This window comes from Trachypithecus francoisi, unplaced genomic scaffold, assembly GCF_009764315.1.
Source record: "Trachypithecus francoisi isolate TF-2019V2 unplaced genomic scaffold, Tfra_2.0 Lachesis_group19, whole genome shotgun sequence".
NCBI lineage: Eukaryota > Metazoa > Chordata > Mammalia > Primates > Cercopithecidae > Trachypithecus > Trachypithecus francoisi.
This window is the reverse complement of record NW_022681464.1, coordinates 44,463,349-44,476,699: the sequence shown is the minus strand read 5'-3', so window position 1 is coordinate 44,476,699 and position 13,351 is coordinate 44,463,349. Positions and strand designations below refer to the sequence as shown.

Here is a 13,351-nt window from a genome sequence, read left to right as displayed (position 1 = left end):
ACTGGCCCTGCTAAACTGACTTCATTATCTGTGGAAACCAAAATCTGGCAGAGAAGTAACACAATTTCCTTACAAAAGTTGAAATAAAAGGGAGACACACACATACACACACACACTCAAGATGTCAATGCAATCTGCTTGAATAGCAGAGCCAAGGTTTTTCAGTGTGAGTCAGAGAGGCCATAAGAATTAACTCTTCTAATGCTGAAGCAATGGCATTTTACAGCCCATGGCCTTTCACCAATGCTCATGTGATTCCAGTGGAAGAACCAGGGTGGGCTTTGAGAGTGGACTCACTTGGTGTGAGCCATGAGTGGGCTGTTCACGGGCTGTGTGCACCTAGGCAAGTCCCCTAACCGCCCTGGGCCTCGGGGCGGCCAGCAGGGTTACTGCCAAGAAGGCAGTGCTGGGACCAGGAACTGAAAAGTCTACGGACCAGGCAGGACATATAAATGAGTGACGCGGGCTAGGTGTGAACATTAATACTGATGAACATAATAGTAACAACACCTAGCGGGAATGGCGTGAAGCTGGGAGGCCTGGCACCCATGCAGAGCGGTACCAGATGGCTCCCACTACCTGGGAGTGAGCACCAGGGCTCCAAACCCACTGATTTTTCAAGAGAAACCAGGAATGCAAGTTTATTACGTGCAAGTCTCCTGATTCTTCACTATTGGCTTAAAGTCTTTACAGCACTGTGAAGGCTGAACAAATCAAATCTATTAATACAAGCCAGTTCCTCAGCCCACCGAATCTACCAGCTTTTGGAAAAGCACTCAAATGTTTTAAAAGTGTTCCATTTATGCCACCTTCCAGGAAAACTGCATATGTCACTTAGAAATTGTTTCCACTAGCTTTATTTTTCTGCAACTGGTGTTTGAAAACATTTTCTCAAAATTCCAGAGGAAAATTTTCATCAACTTTTAAATCAAGAAGTTAAATTATATCAAGAAGAAAATACATAAGGGTGGAGGGGCTGAGCCTAACATTGACTCCAGAGGAAAAGCAAGGGACGAAGTAGAAAGCGAACAGGACCAGGCGCAGTGGCTTGCGCCTGTAAACTCCTTTGGGAGGCCACGGTGGGCGGATCACCTGAGGTCATGAGCTTGAGGCCAGCCTGTCCAACACGGTGAAACGCTCTCTCTACTAAAAATACAAAAAATAGCCAGGCGTGGTGGCGAGCACGTGTAGTCCCAGCTACTTGGGAGGCTGAGGCATGAGAATTGCTTGAACCTGGAAGATAAAGGTTGCAGTGAGCCAAGATCGCGTCACTGAGCTCCATCCTGGGCGACAGAGAAGACTCTGTCTCAAAAAAAAAAAAAAAGAAAAAAGAACAGCACACAATACCATGCTGCCATCACGTAAAATTGTGTTAACAAAGAAACATTAAGCTATGAGAAAATGCTAATGTTTGAAGTTTAGAGGAAAATAATTCAAAATCATACAAACTTTCACAATTTCATAAAGTTAAAAATTGTTGGCCGGGCGTGGTGGCTCAAGCCTGTAATCCCAGCACTTTGGGAGGCTGAGACGGGCGGATCACGAGGTTAGGAGATCGAGACTATCCTGGCTAACATGGTGAAATCCAGTGTCTACTAAAAAATACAAAAAACTAGCCGGGTGAGGTGGCGGCGCCTGTAGTTCCAGCTACTCAGGAGGCTGAGGCAGGAGAATGGCGTGAACCCGGAAGGTGGAGCTTGCAGTGAGCTGAGATCCGGCTACTGCACTCCAGCCTGGGAGACGGAGCGAGACTCCGTCTCAAAAAAAAAAAAAAAATTGTTTTAAAAAAAAGATATATATATACCTAAAGCTGGTACAGAGATAACCTTTCCAAAAAACAATTTGGCTATATCCATCAAGAGCCTTAAATATATTTTTATTCTTGGACTAAATTATTCCATTGCTAAGAGTTTAACCTAAAGAAATATCAGCAGTATACGTGGATATCTATGCCCAACGAGGTGCATCATAACATTATTTATTTACGTGTTGTTTTGTTTTGTTTTTTGAGACAAGAGTCTCACTCTGTCACCCAGGTTGGAGTGCAATGGTACAATCTTGTCTCACTGCAACCTTTGCCTCCCGGGTTCAAGTGATTCTCCTGCCTCAGCCTCCCAAGGTAGCTGGGACTGCAGGCGTGCACTACCATGCCTGGCTAATTTTGCATTTTTAGTAGAGATGGGGTTTCACCATGTTGGCCAGGCTGGTCTTGAACTCCTGACTTCAGGTGATCTACCTGCCCTGGCCTCCCAAAGTGCTGGGATTATAGGCATGAGTCACCATGTCTAGCCTCATAACGTTATTTATAAAAGTACAAAAGTATTTAAACAACCTAAATGCCTGAAGTGAAAAATACAACCATTAAAAATTGTTTTTAAAGACTATTTAATGGCATGAAATTCACAAAATGATGTTGAATAAATAACGCATATACACACTTATACAGGAAAAGGGCTGGAAGAAAATAACAAAGTGTTTACAGTAGTTACCTCTAAGAGGTAGATTATGAGTTTTTAAAATATTTTTCCTTATTTTTTTTCATTCTCAGTTGTTTATGATGAGTATATAATACTTGTATAATCAGAAAAAATATTTTCAACATGTTTTTGAAGATTATGTGACACTGTAAAACAATGTTCAAAATACATTAAGTAGAACACAGAGTAAAAAAAACTGTATGTACCCTAAGATTCCTAGTTTCATGAATTCTGTGTTCTTTGAGTTTTTTTAGAGTGAACATACAGTTTTTTTTTGGGAACAGTATTTCACTCTGTTGCTGTGGCTGGAGTAGAGTGGCACAGTCATGGCTCACTGCAGCCACAACCTCCAAGTCTCAGGTGATCCTCCTACCTCAGCCTCCCAAGTAGCTAGGACTCCAGGCACATGCCACTACACCCAGTTAATTTTTGTATTTTTTTGTAGAGACCAAGTTTCACCCTGTTGCCCAGGCTGGTCTTGAACTCCTGGGCTCAAATGATCCACCCACATCAGCCTTCCAAAGTGCTGGGATTATAGGCAGGAGCCACCACGCCCAGTCGAACATGAACTTTTATAATCAAAAAATTAGATTTTAATCTTGTCTGTGTCACAATTAAAGTTGAGTCACCTGTCTAAGCCCCTATTGCACAACTGCCTGCTTCTATTGAGGTCCCTTTGGTTGCAAGACTCGGAAACCCAACCAGCCTGGCTTAAGCCCAAAGGAGGGGTGAGGTGAGGATTGCAACATTCAGCAAATACAAATACAGCATGCCAGTTCAATTTGATTTCCAGATAAAGAACTAATAAATTTTTAGTATACACACGGGGCATACTTGCATTATACCCTAATTGTTTACAAGTTAACAGTCATCACTTGGCAGCCTGACTCAGTTTCCCAGAGGCTGGCAATCAGCCATGAAAAAGAATAAGGAGGACCTAAGTGAACTGGGAATGTATGTTGTGGCTTGTTAGGTAAAGTGTGATGTGTTTTCATTTTTAGAAATTATCTACTTGTGTACCTGCATGTCCACAGAAAGTACTTATAAGAAATATGTTAAACATGCACTTCAGACTCTAAATATTGGTTATGTAAATTGAAGAATGTGAGATTGAAGAGCTAGCAAAATCCTCCGACTTCACTTTCTATTTTATATATTTCTGTATAGTATAAATTTGTTCATAATGTTTAAAACTAAGACATAGTGTTTAAACTAATAACAGTTTTTTAGAGCACTTTTAGTTTACAGGAAAAACTAAGCAGAAAGTGTAGAGAGTTTCCATAGACCGTTGACCCTTGAACACGGGTTTGAATGGCATGGGCCCACTTCTGAGTCGATCTCTCCTGCCTCTCCCACCCTCAAGACAGCAAGACCAACCCCTCCTCTTCCTGCTCCTCCTCAGCTGACTCAATATGAAGACAATGAGGATAAAGACCTTTATGATGGTCCATTTCCACTTAATGAATAGTAAATATATTTTCTCTTCCTTATGATTTTCTTAGTAATGTTTTCTTTTATCTAGCTTACTTTATTGTAAGAATGCAGTATATAATACATATCACATACAAAATCTGTGTGAATTGACTATGTTCTCCATAACGCTTCAGGTCAATGGTCAGGTATTAGCAGGTAAGTTCTGGGGGAGTCAAAAGTTATACATGGGGCTGGGCACAGTGGCTCACGCCTGTAATCCCAGCACTTTGGGAGGCCAAGGAGGGTGGATCACCTGAGGTCAGAAGTTCAAGACCAGCCTGGCCAACATGGTGAAACCCTGTCCCTACTAAAAACACAAAAATTAGCTGGGCATGGTGGCGTGCACCTGTAATCCCAGCTACTGGGAGGCTGAGGCAGAAGAATCGCTTGAACTGGGGAGGTGGAGGTTGCAGTGAGCCAAGACTGTGCCACTGCACTCCAGCCTGGGTGACAGAGCCAGACTTTTGAGCCAAGTACCATTTCAAAAAACAAAAAGTTATAGGTGGTTTTTCAACCATTCAGGGGTCAGCACCCTTAATCCCCGAGTTGTTCAAGGGTCAATTGTAATATACAAGGTTTTTAAAACTCCAAACCACCGAAATGCATTTACTAGACAAAACACTGTCAACTATGTTTGTCTCCAAAATGGTACCAGCAATCCATCCCCCACCCTCCCTCCAGGCACACATGGGTCCTCCCACCACAAGGTGGCCTGTGTCTCCTCCCCCTTTAATCTGGGCTGGCACAGCAACTTTCTTTGACCAAGAGATTATGACCAAAATTACGTAACCACCCTATTTATGATGCCTATACCTATGCTTAACACTTAGACGCTTGTCATTTTTATGTACTGCCCATAATTTGTGGTATGAGTATGCACTGCACTGTCTTTTTTACTTTAAAAAAACGTCATTACAGGCCGGGCGCGGTGGCTCAAGCCTGTAATCCCAGCACTTTGGGAGGCCGAGACGGGCGGATCACGAGGTCAGGAGATCGAGACCATCCTGGCTAACACTGTGAAACCCCGTCTCTACTAAAAAAATACAAAAAACTAGCCGGGCGAGGTGGCGGGCGCCTGTAGTCCCAGCTACTCGGGAGGCTGAGGCAGGAGAATGGCGTGAACCCGGGAGGCGGAGCTTGCAGTGAGCTGAGATCCGGCCACTGCACTCCAGCCCGGGCGACAGAACGAGACTCCGTCTCAAAAAAAAAAAAATAAAAATAAAAATAAAAAACGTCATTACAAAGAAATTTCTTTTCTTTTCTTTTTTTTGAGAGCGGAGTCTCGCTCTGTCGCCCAGGCTGGAGTATAGTGGCGCGATCTCGGCTCACTGCAAGCTCCGCCTCCCGGTTTACGCCATTCTCCTGCCTCAGCCTCCTGAGTAGCTGGGACTACAGGCACCCGCCACATCACCCGGCTAGTTTTTTTGTATTTTTTTAGTACAGACGGGGTTTCACCATGTTAGCCAGGATGGTCTCGATCTCCTGACCTCGTGATCCGCCCATCTCGGCCTCCCAAAGTGCTGGGATTACAGGCTTGAGCCACCGCGCCCGGCCTACAAAAGAAATTTATTAAAAAAAATTTTTAAACAACAGTTTAGAAAGTAGAAGGCACAAATCTCTCCTCCATCTTCTGGAACCATATTTCACAGTTAATCACTCTTATCAGTTCTGCTTTTTATTATTAAAAACACACACACACAGACACAAAGTGAAAAATAAGAGAGGGAGAAAAAAGTACATCCCAGAGCAGAGTGAAAAGAATTTCTTCCATAAAAAGTATACCTATCATATAAGCACCTATGTTGGGAGACAATTCTTTATGGTCTCTCACACCATGTACAATTTGCAAGTAAACGCTTTTTTCTGGATTGTGTTTTCAAGGATGCTTGTACACGTTGAGTATCCCTTATCCAAAATGTTTGGTACCAGAAGTATTTCGAATTTTGGATTTATTTATTTATTTGAGATGGAGTGTCGCTCTGTTGCCCAGGCTGGAGGGCAGTGGTACAATCTCAGCAACCACCACTTTCTCTTGCCTCAGCCTCCCAAGTAGCTGGGACTATAGGCGTGCGCCACCACATCTGGCTAATTTTTGTATTTTTAGTAGAGACGGGGTTTCACCATGTTGGCCAGGCTAGTCTTGAACTTCTGACCTCATGTGATCTGCCCACCTAGGCCTCCCAAAGAGCTAGAATTACAGGCATGAACCACCGCTCCCGGCTGGATATACAGATTTTTAATTCTGCAATAATTGCATTATACTTACCTAGTTGAGCATCCCAAAACTGAAATTCCAAAATCTGAAATATCCCAATGAGCATTTTGAGTATCACCTTTGAGCGTCATTTTGGCACTCAAAAGTTTCAGATTTGGGAGCATTCCGGGTTTCAGGTTTTTGGATTAGGGATGATCAACCTGCACAGCAAGCATCCTTGGAGGGGAGAGTCCCCCTTTCTCTAGCTGAGGACAGACGTGCTCACTGCCCTGTGTAGAAGATTTGGGTTCCTTCAGCTTGGGGTTCCTCTCCCGTCACACAACCTCCTACATATGAGGTCTCTGACTCTAATGTCACCCTATGGAAATCTGGACTGGTGGAACCAATGCAAAATGCGAATATTCTGGCTATTGCTATTGCTTCTGTCTCTGACCCGGGGGTCTTCTGTCTTCTGCCAGCATCCCTGAAACTGAGTCAGGCTAACAAGTCACAACTGTTAACCTGTTAACAAGTTGCAGGCTGCAATTAGGGTAAAATGTCAGACCTTTCCTAATTCTTGATATTTTCATGAGTATGTTTCTTTAAGTCATTTTTAAACTATAAAATGTGGGTTTTCTCAGCTACACAGTTCCAACCACTGGCCTATCAGCCAAGTACTCTTGAGCATCTGTTTATTCCCCAGCATGATTTTTCTCCACTTCTGATACCATCTCCCATTCTCAACAATCCTACGGGTTTCCCAAAACATACAGACAGACAGACATTGCCTGCAAAGACTTGATATCCTCAGGGTGAAAAATAAGCGGAGGCCAAGCTCTAAGAGAGAAAAAGCAGGCATTTCCCAAACAGCAGAGCCAAAGCACAGGCGGCCAAAGAGCCCACTGGAAAGGGGAGATGCACAGGAAAACACTTATGCACCCCAGCTCAGGAGAATTTAACATGCACTTCCACCCCTCCCCACACACGAGAGTGGAAATGCTGGCATTAGATAAGTCCAGAAAAGGGGCTGGGCACAGTGACCCATGCCTGTAATCTCAACACTTTGGGAAGCGAGGCAGGTGGATTGCTTTCAGTCAGGAGTTCAAGACCAGCCTCACCAACATGGTGAAATCCCATCTCTACTGAAAATACAAAAAAATTAGCCAGGTGTGGTGGCTCACACCTGTAACCTCAGCTACTCAGGAGGTTGAGGCAGAAGAATCCACCCCGGAGGTGGAGGTTGCAGTGAGCCAAGATTACCCCATTGCACTCCAGTCTGGGCAACGTGACAGAGCAACACTCAGTCTCAAGAAAAAAAAGAAAAAAGATAATTCCAGAAAAGGGAAAGTCAATCTGCTCCACAGACTTTCCAGACAGTGGTGAGGTATGGGTGGATGGCATTTTCAGGGTTTACTAGCAGGCAACTTACAGCAGAACTACTAGGGGTTTGCTCTGTGTATCGTCTTCCATCTGGAAATAACGCCTCCAAGATTTGCAGAATAATGCTCTTGGAGATCAAGGAAATGACCTTGGGAGGTAGCGTGAGGAAGGCTGACTAGGAAAAAAAATGGCTGACAGGGACAGTAAGCCTGGGCACATACTCAGAAGTCCCTGAATTTCTGTCAGTCTACAGCTGGGATCGATTCTCAGTGGCTGGGATGAAAACTGCGGCCCTGCCTGCAGGCTCAGGCACAGACAGAGTGGCCATTCTGATGCTGTGAAAGGAAGCAACGTGAAAGAGAACGACATAGAGGAACTTACCCAATAGTAGGGCTGATGTTGTGGTCAAAGTGATCCTGGACAAATCGACACACAATGCTTGATTTCCCAACCCCAGTGTCCTAGAAAAGAAGGAGGACACAACCATGAAGATGAACGGAGGCAACTCTGACCTCACAGATAACCAGAGGACAGGCCTGGCTATTTAATGGTTGATGAGACTGGGAGAAGGAGTGGGGGGATATTTTCTTCTATTTCTTATCAGTATTTTCTATAATCACATTGTATTGCTTTCACAGAAAGAAAGGAAGTATGGTAAAAATAAGTTTCAGAAACATGTCTGACGTCAACAATATTTAACCAAAAATGAGCATGTTCGCCTTGGATGTATTTTCAGAAATTCTGAAATATTGGGCGGGGTCTAGAGAAGAAGTACACGAACATACCGCATTGTTTAGGCAGAAACAGAATCCACTCTGTTCAAAACCTTGCATTTAAAAGACACGTATCTGTCTCTCTAGGTATCATCCTATAAGACCTATTAATTCTAATTTCTACATTTCTAGCATTTTCTCTTTACAATCTGATGGTTGGGTAATAACTGCCAAAGTTTGCTTAGTTATATGATGGTCTTGTCTCAGTTCTTTCTCTCTTAAATAATTCTTTAAAGCTGATTAGGGCAAGGGTCCAATTACACACTGGGAACTGAACGCACGCATTTATATCCCTCCCTTTCAAAGCCCTTGTCATGTGGTTTGAGAAATGAAAGACACAAATTCACAAGGTCAAAGAGATAGGAAAAGAGACAACACCAGACAAGTGATATCCACAAAATCCAGGAGGACAAGCGGTCCCTGAGAATCAAGAAGCTGAAACCGAACTGCTGGCAGGGAGAGAAGCCAATAGAGAAGCAAAAGCCAATTGGTGCTGTGGAACCTCAGAAAACATCAAGCACTGGAGGGCGCGGCTACAAACACATCAGTTGAAAGCCCCACAACAACACACCCTGGAAGCCCCAGGCCACATGACCAGGGTCAGGGCTCTACTCTCCAGGAAGCCTGCCTGAGACAGAGCTGGGCTTGGGGACATCAGGCACAGGTAAGGGAGGGGCCAGGTGCTGTTCGACCTACGCTGGATAAGCCCACACAGAAGCAGTGAGGGCTCCCCTTTAGGTTAGAGAAAAAAAGCTCTCGAGTTCCTGATATTTGGGATCCCCTCACCAAAGGCCATGTGTGCAGCAGTTGACAAACCCCAATAACAAACACAGCTTTCAACTTGTATTTTTAACTTTTTCAATACAAACACTAAGAAATACCAGACATTTATATGCTCCCCTCCACACACACACACACAAAAGAACAGGATGCTATTTTTAAAGATCATTCAGAGAATAAAACTAATCTCTTAGAAATTTAAAATATGGCTAGGTGTAGTGGCTGACACCTGCAGTCCCAGCACTTTGGGAGGCCAAAGCAGGATGAACACTTGAGGCCAGGAGTTCAAGACCAGCCTGGGCAACACAGCAAGACCCCTGACTACAAAAAAATGTAAAAATTAGCTGGGTGTGGTGACATGGGCCTGTAGTCCCAGCTATGTGGGAGGCTGAGACAGGACGATTGCTTGAGGCCAGGAGTTCAAGGGTGCAGTGAGCTATGATTGTGCCGTTGCACTCAGCCTGGGTGACAGAGCGAGACTCTATCTCAAAAAAAAAAAAAAATTAAAAATATGATGGTAGAAATTAAAATTTCAAAGAGGAGTTAGAAAATAAAGTCTGGAAGTGCCCAAAAAGTAGAAGAAAGTAGAAAAAAGCATCTGCCCTCAGTTGCTAATGGCTTCTGTTCTGAGAGAGGCAGGAAGGGCAGAGGGCACAGGACCCGAGGCTTTATCAACACAGATCGCCATCGCCGACATGCTCCTACTGAAAGGATCACGGAGGCGCTCTGAAAATGATAAACAAAGGGGAAACAAGTCATTTATTGAGGAAAGGAAAAAATCGTTGATTCGGTTCTCTTACATTAAAGGTATAAATTTGAAAGCCAAAAGATCAAGGACAAAATGTTGAAATTCAGAGAAATGTGGTTTTATTCAGACACCGAAATATGAAATGGGATTTGAAATACCAGCTGGCAATCTGAATTCTTTTTACTCCTTCTCAGTCCTGTGTTTGGGGGACAATTCCAGCAAACCTGGGGCAACAGGGGACCTGGCTTTTAACACTCATCTGAAAATCCCTCTCCAGTAGGTCTCGCCTCCCAGGGAGCGCAGCCTGCACTGACTCTAGCCCTAACAAACACAGCACCACAGCTGCTGTTTACCTGCATCGTGCAGACCGATGCACAGAGTTCAAAGAGGTGACGGCAGAATTAAAACATCAGCTCATGAGATGCCAATCGATGCCGCTGCTCTTTCTGAGCTGCACCCCAAGTATGGATTCTGGCTCATGTTCCCTCGCAGTCCCCCAAACCACAACTCTTTTCATCTCAGTTGTTCTTAAGTCCCCTGTGGAGGAGCAAATCCTTGCCAGGCTTTAGCCCACATAACCCCCAAAAACTGGACACCGAGGAACTGTGACAGCCTGCCCTGCCCTGCCCTGCCCTTGAAGACTAGGAAAACGCCCCTTGCGGCAGGCAGCACCCTTTCGTGAGGCCAGCTGATTCCTCCAAACTGCCAAGAAGGCAGGGTGGGGACCTCTCCCCAACACCGACCACTCTCATTTCTACCTTTCTCCATCGCAGTTTAGGAATTCTCTTTCTCAGGGCTCCTCCATTCATTCCTTCATTCATTCCTTCTTCACTCACCCTACAGTCTTTCCCCTAACCCTTCCTTTCCCATGCCAACAGCAGGCTAGACCCCACTGGCAGGGAGATACCGTTCCACCCTCCCTGGCCTCCAGGAGTTCTTAAGCAGGGCCAGCCACACGGCAGGAGGACCAGCACACAGTGGTGGGACGGGGCTGCCTCACCTGTGGCCCCCCTGAGCTCAGGAGACAACTCTCGATTTACTCCTTTTTTCCTTCCTTGAAATCCAGGCTCACCCTATCACCCAGCGAGAAACCTCGCCTGGCTTTTGTCTGCCCTGGGGCCTTCCTCCTTAGGCTGCAGGCGCTTGCTCCGTTCCCTCACGTGCCCTCGGGGCACAGGGCTGAGGGTGCATCTTCTCGGAGGGAGCACTGCTCTGGAGAACACCCCTTTGGAATCTATCATTTAGTGTCCCAAGGGATGTGCTCAAAACAATGGACACAAGTCTCAAAGCAGCCAAAAAAAATCCTGCAAGGCCAGCCCCAAAATGCCCTCGCAGGTGGAAAAGGGAAAAGCCACCTGACAGTGCTCAAGGTTCAGCTCTACTCATCATCCTCCACAAAGGGCTCAAGCGCCAGCGCCAACGTGTCTGAATAGTTACAGCAGCAAGTCTGCGCAAAGGTAGATGTAAGCACTGATTTCTCAGTCAAACAACCTAGTCACTGTTTATTTTAAAACATTTTAACTTTCACCTCTTTTATAATGCACTGTCAAACGTACACTCTTACACACCTGATAGGAAAGAAAGAACAGGACAAAAGGATAGACAAAGTTTTAGCTTGTCCCAGAAAAGGAAACATTTCTACAAAAAACAACATTGAATCTTCTCTGACCCCTGGCTTGGGACCGCTCAAGTGCATGTAGCTCCCGACCTCCAGGGCGACTGCTGTTCCTCGGCCGACCACCAGGGGCACACCCTACCCGCGGTTTGCTGAGGACGAGCCAGGAGCCAGGCTAAGGAGTCCCACTCCACGCTGGGACTGCCCTTCCCCGCAGGAACCTCGCGGGGCCTGTGACACACACACAAAGAACGTGCCAGGGGAATCGTGGCTGTCGCATGTGAAGACACAGAGGTAGGACTCGGAAAAGAGAATGAAGCCTACTGGGTGAAGAAGGAGCCTTGGAAGAGACACCCAGGTCCAGAGAGGCCTGTCTTGAGGGTCACACTGATGGAAACCGGTCTATGTATATTTTTTTCCATTTCATAAGATTCTGAGAATACCACATGCCATCTTGTCCAGTCCCCTCGTTTTGGTCAAAAGGAAACCGTGTGACTTCCTCAAGGTCACATAGCTGGTTGGTAGAGTCAGAACCAAACTTTTGAGTCCTAGTCAAAACCTCTTAAGGCTCTTACTAGGTTAAATCAACTTCTCTAAGTGAACATTTTTCCTTTATTTTTTTAAGAGGCAGGGTCTTGCTGTGTCACTCAGGCTGGAATGCAGTGGTATAATCATAGCTCACTGCAGCCTCGAACTCCTGGGCTCGAGTGAGTCTCTTGCTTCCGCCTCTCCAGTAGCCAAGACTACAGGTGTGCACCACCCCACCCAGCTAATTTTAAATGTTAGGGTTTTTTTTGCAGAGACAAGGTCTTGCTATGTGGGCCAGGCTAACACAAACTCCCAGGCTCAAGTGATCCTCCCGCCTCAGCCTCCCAAAATGCTGGGATTATAGGCGTGAGTCACCACACCAGCCTAAATTTCTTAAAAAAAAAAAAAAAAAAGTCAAATTTCTGGAACTCACAAGTACTTTATTAGTGCTTTCTGGTTTCACGTTGCATAGCTCAAGTTACTCATAGCCTGACAGGCTCTGAAGACAGCCGCTGCAGCCTTAACAGTAATGAAAGATGCTCAAATTATTGACTGGTGGGGAGACATTAGAATAAACTCAATTCTGACGCCAGAACCTGAAATAAAGTATAGTAAAACCCTACCTGTGGGCCTGACAGTGTTTCATTGTATACTCATTCGTATAGTTGATATCAGAGAGGTGCTCATGCCCAGCAATTGGTTCCATCTATTTCCTGGGAAATGGATCCCTCATGTGAGATTCCTCTCTGAGAACAACCACTTATTCTGAAATGACAACCTCTGCTATTTGAATTGTCATCACACTTATTAATCACATGTAAATCTATAATTATGAAATCAGGAACCACACCCTCTTGGCTGCTGCCACACAAAACGCTAGGCAATAGCAATCCATGCAAACCAAGCACTAATACTTGATTCATTCCTGGACTCCTTCAAGCTTCTTCAAGCTTCCTACCCCTCCAGATGAACAATTATACCTCCCAGGACAAAGAGGAGCTGGTACCATTCCTTTTGAAACTATTCCAAACAACAGAAAAAGAGGGACTCCTCCCTAACTCATTTTATGAGGCCAGCATCATCCTGATACCAAAACCTGGCAGAGATGCAACAAAAAAAGAAAATTTCAGGCCCATATCCCTGATGAACATCGATGCAAAAATCCTCAATAAAATACTGGCAAACTGAATCCAGCAGCATAGCAAAAAGCTTATCCACCACGATCAAGTTGGCTTTATCCCCAGGATGCAAGGCTGGTTCAACATACGCATATCAGTAAACATAATCCATCACATAAACAGAACCAACGACAAAAACCACATGATATGATTATCTCAATAGATGCAGAAAAGGACTTCGATAAAATTCAACATGACTTCATGC

General features: G+C 44.9%; 1 protein-coding gene across 2 annotated transcripts in view; it reads right to left on the bottom strand.

Annotated features, from left to right (window-relative positions):
• The window catches only part of RAB31 (RAB31, member RAS oncogene family), a 150,905-nt gene that overhangs the window by 78,799 nt on the left and 58,755 nt on the right, over positions 1-13,351 (bottom strand). For both annotated transcript variants that reach the window (XM_033178352.1, XM_033178351.1), the window contains exon 2: positions 7,906-7,985. In XM_033178352.1, the coding sequence (XP_033034243.1) occupies positions 7,906-7,985 (80 nt within the window). The remainder of the gene's footprint in view (positions 1-7,905; positions 7,986-13,351) is intronic.